At 36.9% G+C, this 21,978-nt stretch overlaps 1 protein-coding gene across 5 annotated transcripts in view; it reads left to right on the forward strand.

The window, feature by feature from the left end:
* The window catches only part of Sorbs2 (sorbin and SH3 domain containing 2), a 207,768-nt gene that overhangs the window by 100,669 nt on the left and 85,121 nt on the right, over nucleotides 1–21,978 (forward strand). For 4 of the 5 annotated variants that reach the window (XM_013512887.1, XM_013512891.1, XM_013512898.1 and 1 more), the window contains exons 2-3: nucleotides 15,260–15,309; nucleotides 19,613–19,705. The exons of the other annotated variant lie outside the window; for it this stretch is intronic. In XM_013512887.1, coding sequence (XP_013368341.1) covers nucleotides 15,300–15,309; nucleotides 19,613–19,705 — 103 coding nt within the window. In that variant the 5' untranslated portion in view covers nucleotides 15,260–15,299. The remainder of the gene's footprint in view (nucleotides 1–15,259; nucleotides 15,310–19,612; nucleotides 19,706–21,978) is intronic. 5 annotated transcript variants of the gene reach the window in all.

Raw genomic sequence — 21,978 nt, forward strand, 5'->3', positions numbered from 1 at the left:
TCTTGATGGAAATTCCTGCTCTTAGGGTGGGAAAAAGATAATAAACAATGATAAAAGATGAGAAGTGATGACAGTCTTCTGCAGGAAATAGTTCTAAAGAATAAGGGTATTTTTTGTGGGGTGGTTAAGGAAGGCTTCTCTCACAAGATACCATCTGAGCATTAACCTGGAGAAGTAAGGACAGGACTGAGGATGTGTAAAGCGGTAAGTGTTCCTGGCAGAGGCAAAGACTCTGGGAGAGGGTTGCACTGGCATATCCAATGAAGTGGGCCAGGGGCCCGGAGCAGAGCAAGCGAAGAGGAGAGGACTGTAACCAGGAGCCTGGGGACGGTGAGCATTCAGGACAAGGAGGCCCCTGCGGGCCATAGTGAGGATGGGAGATGGAGGCTAAGGAAAGGCTTCAGGTGACTCGGTGATCTCTCTCAGCTGTTAAGAGCATCACTCTGAACACTTTGGACACAGTCCATGGATACGGCAAGAGCAGAAGAAAAGAGACCAATTGTAAGGTCGTTGAAATGGGTAACATGTACAAGAAGGTGCTAGAAGGTGGTCACAGAAGGCCATGAGACACGTTCTAATTTTGAACATATTTTGAGGGCAGGGAGAGTAGGATTTGCTCACACATAGGGATGGTGAGAGGAATTAGAAGCCAAACGTGACGTCAGCGTGTTGGGCTGGACAGCGGTGACGCTGTTTACAGAGAGCTGTGGTGTGCAGAGAGGCCTGAGTGATGCGCTCATTGGCCATCCAAGTGGAAGTGGGTACGGAAATAAGCGGTTCATGTGCCAAGTCTGGCATGCTGAGGAGAGGTCAGGCCTTGTGAATCAAATTTAAGATCTTCAAATAGCTGTAATTTAGGTTAAAATAGCCTTCTTTCAAGCATATTCATCTCTAAATCTGTGATTGCCTGAGTGTGATTCCCTGACCCCAGCATACAGTGGCAGTGTCAACTGGGAGGAACATAGAGCAGATTGCAATGAAATGAAAGCACTGCAAAGAAGGTGATGAGAAGTGAAAGCATGAAATGAGAGTAGCTGAACCCAAGATACTTCATCTGCTCTGCAATATCTGTAGGCACGCTGACTCAGAACTCACTTGAGTGGTGCCACGAAGCCCGATCCCACTTTAGTAGAAATAAGTACATCTATAAATGTTGGCAAATTTCTTACTGAGAACTTGAGAGACTAAGTATCTGTGTTAAGGAGTTGTCTGATATGCTACACAATCACTGTCTTATTTAACTGCAGAAGGCATTACGTTGGTTCTGAAATGATTCCAAATATCTCACCAGTAGGGTTCTTGCTATGCTCTGGGTGTATTCATTTGCAATTTACTAACAGCTTTGGCTCAGCTTTGCATCTGTGAGGACACACAAGTGCTCATCTGAAAAGCTCTGCCGGGGAGGCTGATCCCCCTGGATCTTTGCTGGAAGCATACTCTCTCTCCACGTGGGCACAGATGGGCGCGTGCTCAGTCACCATCAGTAGCACCACCAGTGCAGGACACAAGTTCCCTAACTGGTAAGACAGGGGCTTCCACTGCATGAGACCAGCTGTGTAGTTCACACAGAAAACTAAGAAAAAAGTGAAATCCACTTCAGTGCTAGAGTCTAATGACTATAAATCATATGCATTATGTAGGAAGGAAGAACTTCAGTGGTAAATAGAGGCCAAAACACAACCCATCTTGAAAATCGGGGATAAATCCAGTCCTAATATAAAACATGAGAAGCAGACACAACTGACAAGAGGACAATTCCCTCTTGTCTATTTTTTGAGTCATGTAAGTAACAAGTCTGAACACTCTAAACTTAGAATCTGGTTGAACACTTTGTGCTTTTGGCCACTGTCATGCTGTTATTTTATTTACCAACAAGATATTCACAGCCAGCAGCCCTCAAGGTGGAGGAGCAACCTGCATCTTACACTTTAGTTTTAGGATCTCTGAGATGAGGGATGTTAAGCAAAAGCAAAGTTAAAATATACTGGTGGCCTGCTATGTTGGGAAAAGGAGTTACAGATGTTGAAATTACAGAACATAGAAGTCCAGTGCCCCTGGCAATGAGGAAATTAAGGCTAAAATCTTTACATGACTTGGTCTCTGCTCTGAAGGGACTTGCACTGCAGCTAGAAAGTCTATGCATATACAGAGTTTGAGGAAAGGGCAGGAACATCAGAAACGCTGTGACAGTTTATGCTTCACTGCTGAATGAATGGTGCACACGGCAATCTTACAGGAATATTAGTTTAGGGGACCTAGCAAAGGGTAGGACAGATAAGGACATTGAACCCAAATCTGAAAAGCAATAGGATTTTGAGATGATGAAATGGACTAAAGGAGCAGAAAGGTTTATAGTTAAGAAAGAGTACATCAGTTTTTCTTCCTTATGACAGAATATATTCTTTTAAGTATAGAGGTACAGAGAGGAGTGTGTGTGTGGGTGTGTTTGCATGTGTGTTATAATTTACTTATGTACTGTTTTCATTACATTATAAAGTAACAAAAGTGCAGTTGCACAGTAACAAAATGCATTGCAAATACTTGACAAATTAGAGAAAAAAGTCACAATAATTATCTCTACCCTAATGCAAAAGATCTGTCTTTTGTCTAGGCCTGCCATTTTACTTCAGCAAAATTTAAGATACTTTATTGTAAATTTAGTTTCCTTCCACTAAAAAGCAAAAAGGTTAAGGGCTTTCCATTTCACAGGGCCACAGTCAAAACTTTAATAGAAGAAAGGGATTTGAGTTTACACAAAATCGTATCTGGCTTGTATTTTAAATGCTCTTAAATATTGAAAATCTCTATGGAGAAAAAGAGAAAAGAGAGGTACATATATTCATGCACACATAGAGATAGATGTAGATACAGATAAAGATCAGAGATTAAAAAATAACACCCTAATTCAGACTCTAACAGAGACTACACTATAAAAGCGACGATAAAGATAAGATTAAGCTGTCTTAAAAACATTTTCTTTGCACCTTGGAAAGATGCTTACTATTAATATACTAACATTTTGTGGGGCCTTCTTTCCTTTGCCTGGAAGGTCATTAAAACCACATATTTCTTCCCACCTCTTCTTTATCATTAACAGACCAGGAAAATACTGGGAAGGGAGAAAAATGGAAGAAGGCAAAATAGAAAGTGGAAAGAATCGATGAGACAATTCCAGGAAAACTCAAAATAGCTAACTCACTTTATGTATATGAAGTAATTTAATTTTTATAAGGTTTGTTCAGCTGAATGAAATGAGTTCATTTTTAAGTGTTCCTGCGATTATAACCAAAATATGACTCATTCATCTGATGGCTCATTCTTCCTCTTGAGATGGAGCATTCAGAACTAGTACAAACAAAAATTTAATGGAGCCACACAGGGTGGTGCTGAGCATGACTTCAGTCCTTGTGGAGCAAACAAATGTGGCATGTGCTTCCTATCTTTACAGTTTACATGTATCCATGGCAATGCATGTGTTCATGACACTGTGGTTTGACCTGTTTTGAAACTATGGGCTACTGTGGAGTAATATATGCAAATTTAAAGAAAGTCATGCTTAATATGTTTTCCACAGTTCCACACACTTTGAAGTTGCTGCTTCACTGATTTTGAGGGTTTTGCTCAGTATCTAGAAGCTTCTCCTTCTCTGGAGAATAAAAGACCATGTCACCTGTACCTAAAATTCATCTGATTTTGTGAGGCCGCCCAGAGAGCAGCTTGTGCCTTAACACTGGACTGAATAAGAAGCCTGGGCTCACAAGGGAGAATCAGATGGACCTGGAACAGCCTATGTTCAAGAATCATATACTCCTGGGTGTCTGTGTGGAATATGAACAGAACGTCACCACTGGGTTAGGCAACCAGGCAGTGATACCTTCAGTATTACACTCAGTGGTGGTCTCAGTGAAATCAATTAGCAAAGAACCTTATGTCTCTGGCAAAAATAAACAAGGAAGTTGATATAAAATTTGTTTTTAGGGTAGTTGTGATATCCATGAGTACTTTCAAAAAAAATTGCATATTATACCTTGATCATCCCTAATTATGAGAGCCTTATATTCAAATTTTGATCAGTGACCAAGTTATGTATTGTAAACTCTTGAAATGCTTCCAATGTTTAGTTCCAATAAGTACATTGTAGAATAGTTCATAAGAATTCTGAAGCCACATTGCCTGGGTTCTCAAGCTCGATTCAGCTAGTTTGTGACTGTGGAACGTGAACAGCTTCCTGTGTTTTAGTTTTTATTCACAATGAAATAGGATGACAATGGTATTTACCTCATTTGGTTATTTTGAGGCTCAAGTGAAGTAATATATGTGTAAATAATCATAGAACAATTCCGGTCATAGGACACTTTTAACGTAAAAGCTATTTGTATCATTTAAATTCTCTGGCAAGCAGTTAATTAACAATCAAAGGAATAAGAAACATGTACGTAAATATTCATGGAAGCACTATTGAAAATGACAAAATTCCAGAACCCAAGTTCCCCTACAAAGGAATGTAGATGTATAAAATATATCATATGCATAAAATAAAGAATAAGGCAGGAAGTAAAATGAACACACTACAGAAATAACCAGCAACATAAATGAACCTTAGCAATATGATTATATGCCGCATAATGACGTCATTATAAAGGTCAAAACAGCTAATGTAACTGTGCTTGTAGAAGCTATAGATACAATGAAACTGTATAAAAGAGAAAGCATAAGAATCATGCGTGGAACCTGGAATGTGGCGCTCACATGTAGAGAGGAAAGGCATGTTTCAATGGTGGAGGCCACCTGGATGGATCTAAGTTCTTCTCAAGTTGCACCTTTCAGGTTAGACGGTGGGTGTATAACATCTAATGATAGGAGACAAAAAGGGAACAAGCAAGGGAGGGGCTTATGGCCCTGTTATAACATTTGTCCCACACAGGGAGTATGGCCTACCTCGTTCTGTGTACTTGAGAAACACGTTGGGATATGAACTGATAAGATAGATATAAATAGCCCACGGGCTGAAGATTTTTCAAAAATCGTGTTATTAGTCATCTCCTTTGGGAAAAACAAAATCACAGTTCAAATCAGGGTTCCGTGTTTAACAATAGAGACACATTTACTTAAAATGTGTGATGCAGATTGGGCTTTTAGAAAATTGATTAAATAAACATGGCAAGCATAGTGTTTTCATGACTACTGTTAATATTCAGTAATCTTAAATAATTCTTTCAGCAATACCCAGGGCCTTTGCGCATACCTAGCCCTTCTGATTTTTTTATTTTGAGACAGGGTCTTGCTAAGTTGCTGAAATGCCCAAGCTGGGCTTCAATTTGTGATCTTCGTGTCTCAGCCTCCCTGGTTGCAGGGAATACAGGCAAGTACCATAAGAAGTATTTAATTTCTTAAATACTATGTTTTAATATTTAAAACACTTCAAACAAAGCCATTTTTCCAAATGTCAAAATGTCGGCTCAACGAATCTCAGTATCCACCAGCTCCATATCATCCAGAGGTCCCATGAATGGCATAGGCTGGAAAACACTGTCGATGGTGAGAGATACTGTTGCATTCATGTCCAACGAGAACCTGAAAAAAGGGCCCCAGACGCCTAGTGAGAGCCAAAGGATGAAATTTAATGCACAAACGAGGGAAATTTCCAAGCTGCTTTGCCCCTCTCCCCCAGTAACTCCTTTGCAATGACAGCTATTCCTTCATTTCTATAAAGGAGGTTGTCTTCATTTTATAATAATTTACTAATTATTATGTACTAAATATTGTTAGGGGCTGAAAGTGTAACAGTGAAGTAGAAAATCCCCTACTAGTGTGTATCTACAGAATATATAAACATTAAACTACACATTACTCATGCAGTGAACATATCTAGTACATAAAGAACGCGTTTCAGTGAATGGATTCCTAAATCTTTTTGCTAAGACAAAGAGAGGATTGAACAATAAATTTAAACAAAAATGATATTGTTTTTTCTTTGAGTCCTTAACACCTGCCATCTAGATGAACATACCCATACCAAGAAAATAAATGCATCCCCAGTCTAATAGCATGTAAGATAATTGGGCAGGGAACACAAACTTTGTGTGTGTTTGTGTTTATCTCTGTATATGCATGTGAACAGTGGTTTTCCTCCAGCTATGCTATGCCACCCTTCCTCCTATCCATGCACCAATGGAAGATCATTTATTTATTGCTGATTGCTGTCACGAAACAGAGAGTAACAGTGTTAGCCCCTGTGTCATTATGCTTAAGCTGCATTTGACCTGTACGACTGAGAGCACTACAAACATTTGTCCTCTCATCCCCACGTCTCTTGGCCAAATGAACATGAGGTAGAAGCACAATCCTTTAACTTTTCAAAACATATAGAGTTCAAGGAGAGGGCAATGTCAAGGGTAAACCCAAGATTCTAACTTACATGATGCCTGGAATAAAATGGACCCTTAAAGTATATGAATGATAAACACAATAATGAAAGGGTGATGCCATTCTGTAAGGTACAGGATGATGGAAAAACAAAACGAAGTTTGGAGAAAGGAGAATATCATGAAGCCAGCACACAATAAGAATAAATATGAATTAAGTTTTAGTTATAACAGATATTACCATTTTAGAAACTGAGATAATTCAGTGAGAGTATAGGCTGTCTTTGATGATACTGGAAGCTAGATTATTAGCAAAATGAGGATATAATTACATAAAGCAGCCTGTATAAAACATTTAATTCATATAAATTGATGTACATATATTTGATGTATGTATTATTATGTACAGTGATGTATGTATCATTTTTACATAATTATTACATACCTGATGATCCATTTTTGGCATTATTTTCTGGACCTAATCTGTAATTTTGAAAAAAATAAAGTGTTTCTTCAGGAACATTCCATAATTCATGGTACTATAATTAAGATTGTCTTTCCCAATCATTTTAAGTAAATAATATATTTATCACACAGCAGCCTTAAAACTAGCCAAGTATATTAAATTATAACTATGTGAAGTAAGCATTCTAACTCCAAATTTTCTAAAAGATGGAACGGACTGACTGAAATTTTTGTAGGTCATTATTCCAGTTTTTTTGCCTGTAACCAAAGTGTGGAGCAGCATTTATCCCCATGAAAAAAAGCTTGAAATGTCATCATCCTTCTCACACTGCTGTAATTTAGCAAGTGATGACAAGGTTGGTTCAGCCTGTAAGAAAATATGATGAAAATATTGGTTAGAAATACAATGTGCTTAGTGCCTGTGGCCCTGTTTCCTCAAAGTCAATGGTCTGTACTCTTTAAAACATGAGCTACTGCGAAAAACACATTTGGAATGGTAAACTATATGTAATTTACCAGTTTTGAAGTTCTTTTTTACTATAAGCAGACTACAGAAAGATCAGCAATTTTAGTCACCCTTAATGTCTGTACCACCAAATCCTAAGGAAAAAAACTTTAAAAAGATGATGATAATTTATAGACTGAAGTTTTAGAGATTTTTGTGTGGGTGTTGATTTATAAAGTGGATATTAGGCACACTCAAATTCTAAAGTTGAGACTGTCAGTAGAAAAACGATGTAATATGAAAAGACATGCTAAATGGGGATGATCGCTATGTCTTATCTCTGGAGTGAAGTAAACTAGGCAGCTTAGAGGAAAGCTGAGGATGCTGGCTTCAACTTGCGGGGACGCATCCCAATACTATGAGAAAGATGAATCCTTAACATTATCTCCCTTCTATATTTCAACATGTCAGTGAATCATTAAATACTGCCTTCCACCTAGACTCTGTTTGTTATGCACAATCGTGATGCTTGCACATAAAAGATCAATAGACATTTTTGACTAATATACCCTTTCTAGATTCAGAAAACTTTTGGACTATAAAAGTATTTAAAAACAAGTCTTTCTTTTTACAAAATAAAAACTCAGGCCCATAGAAATGAAGTGGTTTGCTCAGCACACACTCACCACTTTAGTGGTAGGACAACAAAAAATGTAAGATAATCTTAACAGTGTGTACCTAAAATTTCCTAAAACCTGGGTTGCTGGATCCTGAATCTCACTCCTACTAGCTGTTGGTGTGTGCACTTTGAAGTAACCACTCCTGCAAGAAAGACAGACATACGGGCATAGTGACACATGCCTGTAATCCCAGCATTCAGGAGGCTAAGGCAGGAGGATCACTGCGAATTTGAGGCTAGCCCGAGCTACATAGTGAGACCCTGTCTCAAAAAAAACCAGAAAACGAAAAGAAAAACAAGAAAGACAGTTGCTCACTTTTTGAATCATCCATATATTTTGCTTCTTCCACATGTAAAAAAAACATGTTTACCCGCCAACCCTAACATAAGAAAGGCAGACAGTCAACATTCCAATAATAATTCATATTAGAAATTCTCTGTGAACTATAGGGAAATGATCACTGTCTTCAAACATATTAACCTGGACTTAATATAACCACAGTTTCTGGGTTTCTATTGCCAAATGTTCCAACATAAACAAGAAAATGCTGTGCCTTCATTTAAAAAGAAGAAATGATAACGAAGTCAGTGAGTATCAGATTTGGTCATGAGGATATTGGGCAGATATAGCCTCTGCTTTTGAACCTGCAGGAGAAGCATCTCTGAAGGGTGAGGTAGAACACTTGTGACCAAGGTGCCCAGCTGGGCCTGTAAGATAAGCCGTGGCTCCATGCCTCAGTGGAAGCCTAACCTGGAGATGAAACAACCAGCTTGCTCCAGAAGAGGTCATGTCCTTCTGAAGATGGAAACTGAAGAGAAAGTCTTTTCTGCTTCTCTAAGGGTTACAAAGTACAGAAACATGAAAGCTGAGAGTTTGTTTCTGTAAATAAAAGGGAAGAGATAGATAATAATGGTGGGATCAAAGAAGATTTAACTTCGCAGGTTAAGCTATTTCTAACAATCTCCTTTTCCAACCATTTCTAGATTTGGCAGCATGTCAAGTAGGGGTGTTATACAATGACAAAAACTTCATTCCAGTAAGGTTCAGCGCTATCCAATGTATAATTTAAGTATAAATTTGTATGTTGTTTTTCTTGTCTATTTTTGTTGGTTGGAGTGGAGTGAAAGTTTTAGCTTTAAATAGTGACAGGGCATGAAGGACTATATTAGGCATGAAACATGAAGAATGCTGGGAACATATGAACTGGATAAGAACTGGAAGTGAGGTCTTTTGGGTTGGCATTTTGCTGAACAAAAGGCCAATAGCTAACAAGTCCCAATGTGTTGTACGAGTGAGGGCCCTTAGCACACTGAAGTCTAGGATAGGCCTGTTTACATTCTCTTTGATGAGAGGTGCAAACAAGACTGCAAAAACTCAGCACTGACAAACAGTCTCATTTGGGTGTCCTGTCTCTTAAATTCAGGGGCATGTTTAAGGATGGATTGAAGCTTCTAGGTGCAGCTGTTTTCCATGCCTGTTCTTGTCAATTCAAAGCAAAATGTGCGTTATTTGAGAGTAGTAATTACTGGGATGAGTTCTCTGAAAGGAGAAAAGTATCTGAGTACACGCATTTTCCTTACTGCTGCCAGCCCTGTTCTATTGCTTTCCATAGTGCTGCCCTGGTGAGCTCACCCAGCTCCCCGTCAGTGTTCGGTGAGAGCCTCCGAAGGAGGACAGACCCCCACTCCTGGCAGGCTGGCACACAAATAAACACAGGAGATATTTGTAAAGTGAGGTAGCTGGGCCTTGTTACGCCCATCAAAGCAGGACCACAAGCTTTCTTGGCTTATGCAGTCACTCTTCATTTGAATGTTGTCTTAGGTACGCAGTTTTTAAACAGCTGTATCACACTGAGCCTAAAATCTACCAGAGCCCCTAGACTTATTTTATACAAGCTTCTAAGAAGTCAGGCTCTTCAATCTCATCATGAAACTTGGTTGAGCTGAGCAGCAGGGTTTCCTATCTTTCACTGCCAAGGTGAATGTGTTCGGTACCATTTGGTTTTCTGCTTGTCACTCTTCTCTCCTGTGAGTGCCTCCTGTAGAATCAAGCATGCTGCAAGCCACTTTATTTTTCCCTAAAATAAGAATATCAAAGGCCCATGGCAGAACATGGAACTCTCGTGCATGATTTTTCATTCACCTAACACATACATTTACTATACAAGGGAACTTTGCCAAATTCCTTGCCTAATCCCTGGCTAAAATCTAGCGAACCCATTCTTGTACTCTAAAAGAGCAATAGCATGTTGATGTTAGCCACTAATATTGCACTTCTGGTATCAGAAGTGAAAACAGGACATATCTGTCCAACCGCAGCTGTTCAACCAAAATATCAAAAAATTCAGAATTTAATAAATTCAACATTTCTTCAAAGACAGTATTTTACCCCCTTGGCCCATTATTTTCTTCCTTGGAATTTCTAAAATGAGTCAACTTACACTAAGCTGTACATAAAATGATTTAAGACACAGTTTCAGTCTGGATAAACACTGTAGGAAACGCAAATTTAAAATTTAAGATTAAAAGACCAAATTGGGGCAAATTTTGACTACATTCTTGTGTAAAATTCAAATTCTACAGAGTAAGTAGGGTTTTATCATCACACGCTGGAGACACATATAAACACACATTTAAGGTAATACTGGCAATATGCAATAAACTTTGGCATTGCTACCTATATAAATATTTTTTCAGGTGTTCAGGAAACAGGTGTATTAAATCAGAAGAAAATGTGTCTGTTTCTTAATAGTCAATTAACAATAAGCAGGATTATTGAACTGTAGTAATTTTGTAAAATAGCACTGCCATCAAAACACTTTAAAATAAGCATACTTCTTAAAATTCTGAGGTTTTCAGAAAAAAATAGAAATAGCTTTTGCTCTGGGCTTAGTAAACCAAAATAATCCCTTCCATTTGGGGTTCCATCTGGGCAAGAAGGATGCTTATCACAAGAAACCATTATTTTCCTTTTAGTCTTAGAGGAATAAACATATGGTCCTATGTTAAAAGCCCCAATTTTATTCATCAAGCAGTTTGCCCTTCAAGAACAGTTCTGGTATTTTGTTCTTACACTAAACCCTACCTCATATGATTGAACCTTTGGTTAAGCACTACACTGTGATGTTTTGAGGGGGTGGACTGGAGTGCGAACACTTTTAAAGGCTTTAAGGGAAGATGTTTGTTCTCTGCTGAAGTCAAGAGAACTTGCCTGCTTTTGAATGTTGGCCTTTTACTATTATATGTTGGCATAGGCATTTCTCTTGTCCTCAAACATCTAACCTCAAAAACAAGGTGAGTGATCTAAGGTTTCTTTCAGAGTTGAAATTTTAAAAATAAAATGCACAAAAAATGATATTTCTGTATTGCTATCAGAGCACTGAACATTTGCCCCCACTTAAATTCTTAGTATGAAATATGCAAAATTAAAGTAAATAAAATAATTTTTCTATGTCAGATGATCTGTGGTATCAGTACATAAAAATTAAAATGGAAGATTTAACAATTTTAAATGGGGAAGTTAAAAGCATGACTTTAAAAAAGTTCTTCCAGAAGATCAGAGATGCCCCCCTCAGAATAGGAACTGCACTTCTCTGTACAACGGTAGGAAGAACAGGAGAGACTTTGACTTCGTGAGCCATGTAGAAATGGCTGCCGGCAGGACGTTACCACTCCGCAATTTGTCACGATTCATTATGTGACACTTATAGTCATTTCTGTTCCTCCTACCACTCCTTTGGGTTATAAGCTGTCAAGTGTAACAGGAAAGATTTTTTTAAAGTGCTAATCATCACAAGCTTTTAGTGTCATTTTCCCTTAGATTCAGTAGCTTTGACTATATCTAGACTTAGAGGCAAGTATTTGATTCAACTATTAAGTTAGGTCTGTCTCCTTATATTCACTGCAATGTGGGGAAAAAAAATCTCAGCCAAATGAAGGACTTTCTTAAAGAAGAAGGAAAATCTGCTTGGAAAATAGAATTCCTCCTCCATTCCAACGTGTTGCTAAACTGAGACTGGGATATTTGAGAAATGGGAGAATCCATGCAAATTAATGTAATGAACCATGTGGCTTACTCAATCTAAAGCAATACAATAATGTCCCATATATTTTCAGGGGAGTCAAAGTTATTTTGTTAATATATAACCAAAGGGGAGGGTCTGCTTCAAAATATTTGAAATATTGGTGAATAAGAATGATACCATTCACCATATTAGGAACAGATGCTGTTGGTGGGGAGGACAGGCCTAACTCTGTGAGAGCTGTTGAAAAAGATGATGACAATGCATTGATATAGTTTGTTTAAATGCATAGAAATGGGCTGACCTGGTATTTGAATCCATGCCTGCCTGACTTCATGTTCCATCTGCATTAGTTCATTTTCTGTTACTAATGTATAGGCTGGACAGGTTCTAAAGAAAAGACAGATTTGTTCACAGTTTTAGGGGTATAATGTTTAGGGGCCACCCTTGATGATGGCCTTCTTATTGGCAGCCTGGGCTACATAGCAAGTTCAAGGCCAGCCTGAACTACTTGGTGGGACTTTGATTGGTGGGACTTTGATTCAAAAATAAAGCAAACAAAAAATGAATGACTTCATGTTTTCCATTTCTTTAGTATTGGTGGTAATGATTTCTTCTTGTTCTTAGAAATGATTTTGAATGCATTCTGACCTTGGCATACAAGCATAAATGTTGTGGATCATTTGGCTCCTGAATACCATGTACCTATCTTCAGGAACTGTTAGTTCTGAGATAGAGGCAGGGTTGTAGTGTTCACCGACAATCGAGACCTTACCAGTATGATAATTTTTGTACCACAAAATAGGAAGGAGTCTCTGAGTTGGCATTACATACAGGCTACAAATTTAAAGAAAGTATTCAAAAAGTGGATGAGGAGGATTCCAGTGTTTCTAAACTTGGGGACTATAAAAGACAAAATAAGCTACTTAGTCATTTGACCATGTTTCATGTAGTATGTATGATTACTTCTAATCTTCCTTCAGTCACAAAGAGAAAAAGAAATACATTGACACATTGATTACGTAGGGCAGTGTGTCCAGAAAAAGTGGTACAAATGATCTCAATTTGAAGTAAATACATGATTCAAGTTAAAATCTTGATCTTAATGTACACCATATTTTATTTTCATGTTTAAAATGTATCTCTTAAAAAACCTAACGTGTCACAATGTTTTCCTATGACTTAGACTATATGTTCTTTCTTCTGAATAATACGTGAACTGCAAATAGATTAATCTCAAATAATCTTAGCAATTTATTGAATCAAAAATATTCCATGGAAAGTCTTTTGGGGCAATTCTCGCACGTTAACAGAACTCAGATTTGTGTCTTTTAATTTTATAGATGACCTTGATGTTTAAATTTAGGTCTACACAAATAAAATGATTTATGCAGAATTCTTGGTCAAAATTGGGGATTTTGCCTATGCTCCTCTTCAAAAGAGGATGTTTGATAATCAAAGGACTTTTAGAAGATTTATAAGACAAAGTCGGGGGCTGGGGATTTAGCTCAGCGGCAAAAGCGCCTGCCTCGCAAGCGCAAGGTCGTGAGTTCGGTTCCCGGTACCGGAGAAAAACCAAAACCAAAAAAAAAAAAAAAAAAAGACAAAGTCATGTTGGCATCCATGCATGGACTATCAAACCTCGTAGACTCCCACTCAAAAGTTAAATGACCCGGCCTATGCTCCCATGGACATTGAAAAGAAAACCTTTTCTGCTGTACAAAAATAATGAGGTGTCTGGGAACTGAATGGAATCCAGGTAGAATTAAAAAACTGTGGACATGAAGTCAGGTTGTTGCCCGTGCACGAACCACCAATAAAATCTACTGCCACATACACATTGGGAGCAAAGGTTTCTCTGGCCCTTCAGCAAAACATATCTATTGCTCTTCACAAATTAGAATATATACAAAGTTGCTTTTGTGTAAAACTTTGATAAGAACTGAACATAAGTACACTGGGCACCGTACAATCTATTAAAAATCATTTTGCCACCTTTTGCTCTGTGGACCATCTTCTGTGGTTCAGGGTCGTCTGTCTTCTATAGTCAGCCATCGTAGTCTTGATCCTGGTTCAATTCCAGCTTAAGACAACACTTGAAATACTGTTTTCTTCCAGTAGATGCCCACCCTCTAGGAATTTGATGCTTTCCTGAATTGTCTGTGCTTGTTAGGTGAGTACAGTCAAAGACACTTTTTCAGAACAAAGGAGATTGGATTCCCTTTAGTTTAAATTATCTAAAGAGTTCTCAGCCATGAATCTGTTAATGGCTTTTGTACAAATAAGGGAAATAGAATCATGCATTTTTATTAGTCACCCAAGAAGCCTTTTGGTTTCAGGTTTTTCTTGAGCATTCAAACGCCATGTCTCTTCTTTTAACAGCTTGGAAAATGGCTTGCCTGATTAGGAAGTTAGTCATTTCACATTTTGACATCTAAGACAATGCAAAGTTTTAAAAAACCTCACAAATTACATTAATACGTAACAGGATACATCACTTTAAAGACAAAAAGCTTGAGGATTTGTGATGCCTTTCTCTGTTCTCCTTAATCTCATTTTACTTTATGAGTGTCAGCCATTTTGTAAATATCTGCGTTTTCCATTCAAACAATAAACGCTGATCATTAATTCTCTGACCTGCTATGGAAACACTATGATAGCAGGTTTTGTGCTCTGAGTTATCTTTCCTTCATGTTTGGCATTGTCTTTGTCTGTCAGTGTTATTCCAGCCCAAGTACTACCTTTGTCATTTAGTTTTAAAACCTATACCCACTGTAAACATAAAGTATTCCCTAGTTCCAAAAGGAGTGATCAGGCAAAATTTGAAAACTGTTCTTTCATTTTCTGGAAGTTATTTAGCCCTTCTTGTTTTAGAAGTTGCCTCAGCCCTGGTCACAGATGTCCCCTGAGACAACTTTTCTATTTATTTTGTCCATTTAAGGTTAACATATTAGGAGTTTTGCTACTGAGAGATTAAAATAAATACATTTGAAGGAACTTTCTCAAAGCTCCTGTGCCGACCCCTGCCTTCCTCCCTCGCCTCATTGCCACCCATTCGTTATGGGTATAAAAATACATAATTTTGCTTATGACCACAGGACCAAGAATAAGTGAATTGACTTGAATAGAATATAAATTTTGCCCACCTTATTAAATCTTGGTTTAAATAAGATTAACAGTAATGTAGCACTAAGTTACATGTACATCAAAAACAAAAACACACTTTCACAATATTTTGATCCACATATTAGTGAACAAATTATGCATCATTTTCTTTCTACAGGAAAACTGAAGACTTTACTAACAAACCCTCCAAGGTCAAAATGAACACAGGTATGCTGTCTCTGTTAAACTCTTTAGCTTTGCTCTCTAAAAAAATCATCTTGGCCCTGAATCACTACTTAGCACTTTGCTGATTCTAAATATGATATTGAGTTTCTGATTAGATATAGAATCCAGATTTATTAATTTACTTCATTGTCTTTGTGCTCTGGTCTGTTGCCATCAAAGAGAGAATGTTTTGTTCCGTTGCCTACTTTTACCCCCTTTTCCTCTAATCATATTTTGAAGCTGCCTCCTGTAAATGTTAGGAATTGTATGTACACATTTGAAATTTCTCACTGAAAATAAGTTCAAAGGCAAGATGCTCTGGTGAAAATATCTAAATTTTCCCACTCTACAAACTCTTTATGTTGACAGAGTCAGTGGATAGAATGCCAAAGCTTCATCAAAAATCAGCTTAATTGCTTCATAGCCACAATACACTTAAAATCACAAGCACTTTAAGTGTGAAAATAGCATCTCAAAATAGCTCAACATCAGTGTCTCTGAAATCTGTACTTTGTACATTTTAATTGTAAAAATGTTGCTGATAATGCTATGTACATATAAAATATAAATGTTTCCATAATAGAAGTATTTCAGTTCATAAGGTCTCCTTCACTCCCTACACTCCCAAATTGTATGTATGGTATTCTTATATACAGTAATTCAGGAAAATAACTTTGTCATTGAAATTTTGTCACTTGTGTTTACACATTGCATTTTCCTATTTCCAAGTGATTGCTGGAAATTTGTCGTAGTCCATCACTCAAGTCAGAAACAAAAGCATGGCTTCTGATATTCTTTCACATAAAGCTCACTGCCTTTTTGCTGTGTTTATTATCATAGTGCCTAGAGGAAGGATTAACATCTCACTGGTGAAAGTAATGTCTGATCAAGTGTACAGACTCGTGCCATGTCCATCTCTCTATGGCAACACCGTCAGCAGGAACCAGCTGGCCTTGGAGTATGTTCCCTCCACTGGCTTCTGAGGATGTGGGCGACAGGCAACGCAAGGGGATTGGAGACATACAGGAGAGGCTTAGAAATCAAGAGAAATGGTGACTCTAGAGCAGAAAATAAGGACATTTTGAAAACTGAAGATGTCAGAGTTAGGTGTGGAAAATGAAATAAATAGCGTTAGGCAATTGAAGAAAATAAATAGAATTTAAAGATCACAGCTGGACTTAGATAAGTCATGCAGCAAAAGTGTAAAGGAAATCTGGTAGAATGTCTACATGAGGGAGTGACATTCATGATTGCTCTGAGCATCATGAAGGTTTAAATTGAGCATAATTTCTCAGTATCACTCATTTTGTTAATTTTCCTATTTATTATAACCCCATTATGACAGGTACGTGTACGTATATATGGCTATATAACACAATGTGTTCACGTGTAATATATTGAATAATTGGACTTCCTGTTCACATAATTCAATTACTAATAACAAAGTAAGCACAAAAAATTAAATATGTTTAGGTCTCTGGACTGCCTAACAACATGACTACAGCCTTCCAAAGCATACTCTCATTTGTAAGGAATAACTTTGACTCTGGATGAAATGCTTTTTGCATAGGATTGCTTTGCCTCTGTGGCTGAATTTACATATATATGTGACATATATTCAAACTTATGCAAAAAATTGATTAGAAGTCACTGAAACCCTTTGTTTAAAATTTCTAAGTATATACTATAATGTTGCTATGCAAACATAGCCCTTTAAACAGACAGACAAATAGATACAGATACTATCTTAGGAAATGGAAGTGTTACTATGTTTACAGAGTAAAATAGGAACTAGTTCCCAAGTAACTAATTAGTAAAATTGACCTGCATTAACTACCTCTCAATCACTAAAGTGTTACATTACTACAATGAAATTCCATGTGCCGGTCACTAAGCATTTTTTAAAAATTATTTTAAGTCTTATCTTTGCTTTTAATCCACTATGTAATGAGCTAGCCAGGGACAGTAAAATAGACAAACATGTTAGATTTCCTAGATCTTGTGACAATTATTTTCTAAGTCATAGTTACTGAAGGAAAGAGAAAGGACATCCAGTAATTCAAAGAATACAAGTTACCCCTACGAGTGTTTTCTAGTAGAGAAGACAGCTTCCAGGGGCCTTGAAAGTGAGTGAAAGAGCAACCCACAGGGGCTGCAAGCTGTGAATGAGTACAAAGATGAGACACCATTATTGTTCTTGATGAGTATCAATTCCTACATAAATGGAAAGAGAGAGTATCAATTCCTACATAAATGGAAACCGAATTTAGTATATTCTCTGTTCTGCCAATTTCACAAACCACAATTTTTTGAAATAATCTCTTTAATAAATGTTAACAGAAACATCTGTATTTTCTTGATCTAGGTCTTGGAACTGGCCAGAACACAGAAATTGTTTAGCCCAAAGATTCCCAAACTTTCTTGGTTTACAGTGAAAAATGTCTCAGTCAGTGATTTTTTTTTCATGATGTGTCTAAGCCAAATGCAGTACCTAGCAATTTTATTTAGAAACAACTTAATCACTTAGTAATTACTTAGTGATTTTAACCAATGATGCTGGATCCATATGTTGTGAAATTTTCTGTTCTTATTTCTGCTTGTTTTCAGATATTCAGAACCAAAATAATAGGAAAATAAAATCACTCTTAGAGCAATGTCAGTTTTCACTTTGAACACTCGTGAATAAACCAACCTTTTCAGACGAGTCAGTAGCTACTAGGCACTCTACATTCAATAACATTATCTCCATTGTAGCAGACACATTTGCTTCTCGTAGCTATTTTTGACTTGTCAAGTTTGTTAAAGTGCTTTCGGTGCCTCTCTGAGAGGTATCTCCAATGTAAGTTTCTACCACTAGTATCTTTCTCTTTTAATTCCCTATTACAGATTTTGATCCATTTGGCTTACTTTCACTTAATGTTTCTGAAAGTCATGTTCTGGTTGAATTATTTTGTATATTAAAAAGTTTTAATTTTAAATATATAAAGATATATTTTATATAACAATAATTTCACAACTTTTGAGGACATCTAAATGGTGACTTTTAGAAACAATTAACTCAAATCATACATCCATATATCTTTACTAATCACAATTCTCTTGTGGTTAACAAACAGACTGGATATTTGCCCTGAGAAATACGGAAAAAATAGAAATAGCATGTGTCAATAAGTAACAATCATGTTGTCTGTTGGTGATTACATTATTTGTCGTTTGTCATGACCTTCAAAAAGCAATTAAAGTTGTTTTGTTTTAATGAGCAAAATGATAGGAATGAGGAAAACTATTTATTGCACATGCCATATTACAAAGGAATGTGAAATGGAATCTATTCATAAATAGACATTAACCTTTCAATTTTGAGACTTTTCTCTCAAATCTAGAAGTCTAAACTTCTAATAGCACATAAAATAGCAAATGTAGTTTCAATTATTTTGCTTCACATTTGTGCTCAAATGTAAATACAGTATAGGTCAAGGTACACATGTTGTTCAAACATCGAAAAAGTAATATCAGTTTCAAAATATATTTCAGTGCTGTCTCTGATTTTAACTAGGTTAATTTTCATAACTATTGAAAGACATGTAATTTCCATAGTGCTATGTTCTTTATAAATTATATATTATCAAACATAGCATGCTATATCAATTAATAACTTTTTTTAGGTACTGAAGATTGAACCCAAATCCTCATGTATGCTGGGGGAGTTCTCTACCACAGTAACTTTTAGTTCAAGAATTATTCAAGCTACCTTCAGCTACCTTAATGATTAATACATTATAGTACAGCTTTCAACCCAGGAATATACATAGTCCAAAACTCCAAAAGCTAGCTACAGTGCTTATAGCGTTAGTATGTGCTGAATTTAAGTGACATAAACACAATTTACTTCTGTGCCTGGGTTTTCATTTTTAAAAGATATTTGAGATCCAGGAATGGTGGTACAAGCCTGTAATCTCAGAACTAGAAGTCTGAGGCAGGAGGTTATAAATTCAAGGCCAGCTTGAGCAATATAACAAGTTTAACCCTGGGCTGGACTACTTAGCAAGACCCTAACTCAAAAAAACAAAAACACTGAATGTCAAATTTCTAAACTATTGACATCTGTTTCTGAAATAGACCCCTGCTTTGTTTTGTCTGTTTTAGTTTGGGGATGGATGTGAAATTTGCAGGTGTACTCCATGGTCACTAATTCTGACTGTTCATCTTTCTCATGAATGCCTGGTACATTTCCTTTGAAATGCATGGTATTGCATGTGCTTTCTGTGTTGCCTTGGCCTCTGCTATGTCATTTTTTTGCTTCCAGATAGCGGTGGGTGTGCTCGCAAACGTGCTGCCATGTCTGTCACGTTAACATCTGTGAAGAGAGTGCAAAGTTCTCCAAACCTATTGGCTGCAGGTATAATATCACTAACTCACAGAACGTCACCCTTGAATGGCTTTACCTGACCTCTCTCTTTCCAGAATTATCTTGTTGGATGAGTATAGTGGCTGTAAATATCCTTCAACAAGTTCTTTTTCTTGTCCCCAAAATAGCCTCTATCTCTTCTGCTTTGTTCTAAAACTAAGAAGCCAAAGAAAACTGATGGCTAGGAGAAAACATTTAAAAATGTAATTAGAAACTACAGTCATTTGCCAAAAATATGTTGAGTAACTGCAAATGTTAAAAACTATTTCAGTCTTCATTAAATCACAAAATAAAGTAACATAGAGTCCATTAAGATAACTCACGTGTTCTTTGGGGGAAACCAAAGGATCAAGAAGAGAGAATGGCTGGAAAGTGAATCTTAAGTAGGTTGCTTCTTCACTAAAAATTCCAAAAAGGAATAGTAAAATATTAGCTTTGAAAAAGACCTAACTTTCCTGTAGTCCAATTAGCAAAACTCCTTCTAATACATCAAAGTCTTAATCAATTAAAATTAACCTGAAGCCAAGGGTAAAAATACACTCTAGAGTAATGGAATAGGTGACACTTCTATATCAATACAATGGGTCTCTTCATGATAAATATCTATTGTGACTTAACCAAGCCTGCAGGTACAGTACGTGTCAGGAGGTGGCTGAAGCTATAGAAGATCCAAGCAAGCCTCACAAAATCCTGTGCCCAGACCCCAAAGGATACTCAGACCTTTTGAAGGCTGGTTTGTGGGGGTTTGGTTACTCTCATTGTTGTCTTGTTAGTTGCAGTTTGAGGTTTCCTTGGTTTTATTTATAAGGTTAATTTGCTTTGGAACAGAAATGGGAAAAGATTGAAGAGTCCTTAAGTAATTTTAATTCTTACTGTTCATATCAGTGTTTTGCATGCATGCATTTAGCAGTTGATTAAATATTGAGGTTGTCCGGAGCTTTAAATCTACTTGATTCTAAACTACCCTACTTTTTTGAGGAGAAAGCATGTTTCCTATGGAGAGCTCCATTTCCACCCATCACCTCCAATCCACGAATGTATCTCAGTGTCCATTTTGAAATATCAGGCCAGGAAATTCCCCTGTATGTTAAGTTTAAAAAATGCAGGCTGCATTGCAATGCATGTAGTATGATATCCTTTTGTTTAAAATATCTCTCTGGATATATTTGGATATATTTGTACACATGCATGTGAACAGAGATAGTGTTAAACTTTGGATTTGTTTATATTTGGTACTGCAGGGAAACTAAAATGGAGAGAAGAAAATAAACATCAAGGCTATCATGTAATTGGATGCCTATATATGAATACCATTGACCTTCCAATCAAGTAAAATATCATACATGGACCACTGATGCATCGCTAGGGAATGATGCTCTGCTTCAACAATGCTAATTTGTTATTTATAAAAGTAACCATCAAAAGAGTAGTACTGAATTGAACCCAAGTTTGTCATTTTTGCAAAATTAAAATGAGAATGTATGAAGTTGCATATCATTCAACTTATTACAAAAGATATAATGCCTCAGAATCAAAATAGTAGAAAAAGCTTAATACTTCAGGAATATGAAATACTCTTCAGTAGTAACAGTATTTAATGGCTCTGATATATTTTAAATTTTAAATTATTAGGAGTAAGAATTTAGAGAATAAAGTCCCCAGAATTTTGGATTAAGTTTTGAAAACAGACTCTCTATATCAATTAGACACATGAGGTCTTTTTCAGAGAAATTTTAATTACATTTTGAAGAAAGAAATCAGTTACTTTTATGGCCAGTCAGATTTTGTAGCAGCTTTCGTGGAAACTCACTTGACTGTGTCTTTCTGAGAATCAAAAGGGAATTAATAATATTTATTGGATTCAATATTGGTGAAATCCAAGTCTTAGTTGAAAGTTTGACTACTTCCACAAGATTCCAAGCCTCCCCGCTTCAGTCTGCACACTACAAAGTCTGAGTCATCAACTGTCCGTCCCTTATGTCAATCTGTCACCTCTTTTCCTTTTACAAGACATGAAGTCCCACTGGATAATTCATCATAGCACATGCTGAAGTTTTAAACCTTTGTTGCAACCACACCAATGGCCACAGAAAAACAATAAAAATACATTTCATTTCACCAAACACGCTCAAAAGTCTGAGATAACATTTGTACCTTCCTTAAGAAATAAATATAGGGGCTGGGGATTTAGCTCAGCCGCAAAGCGCCTGCCTGGCAAGCGCAAGGTCGTGAGTTCGGTTCCTGGTACCGGAGAAAAACCAAAA

This window comes from Chinchilla lanigera, unplaced genomic scaffold (genome assembly GCF_000276665.1).
Source record: "Chinchilla lanigera isolate Chin_1 unplaced genomic scaffold, ChiLan1.0 scaffold00002, whole genome shotgun sequence".
Taxonomy (NCBI): Eukaryota; Metazoa; Chordata; class Mammalia; order Rodentia; family Chinchillidae; genus Chinchilla; species Chinchilla lanigera.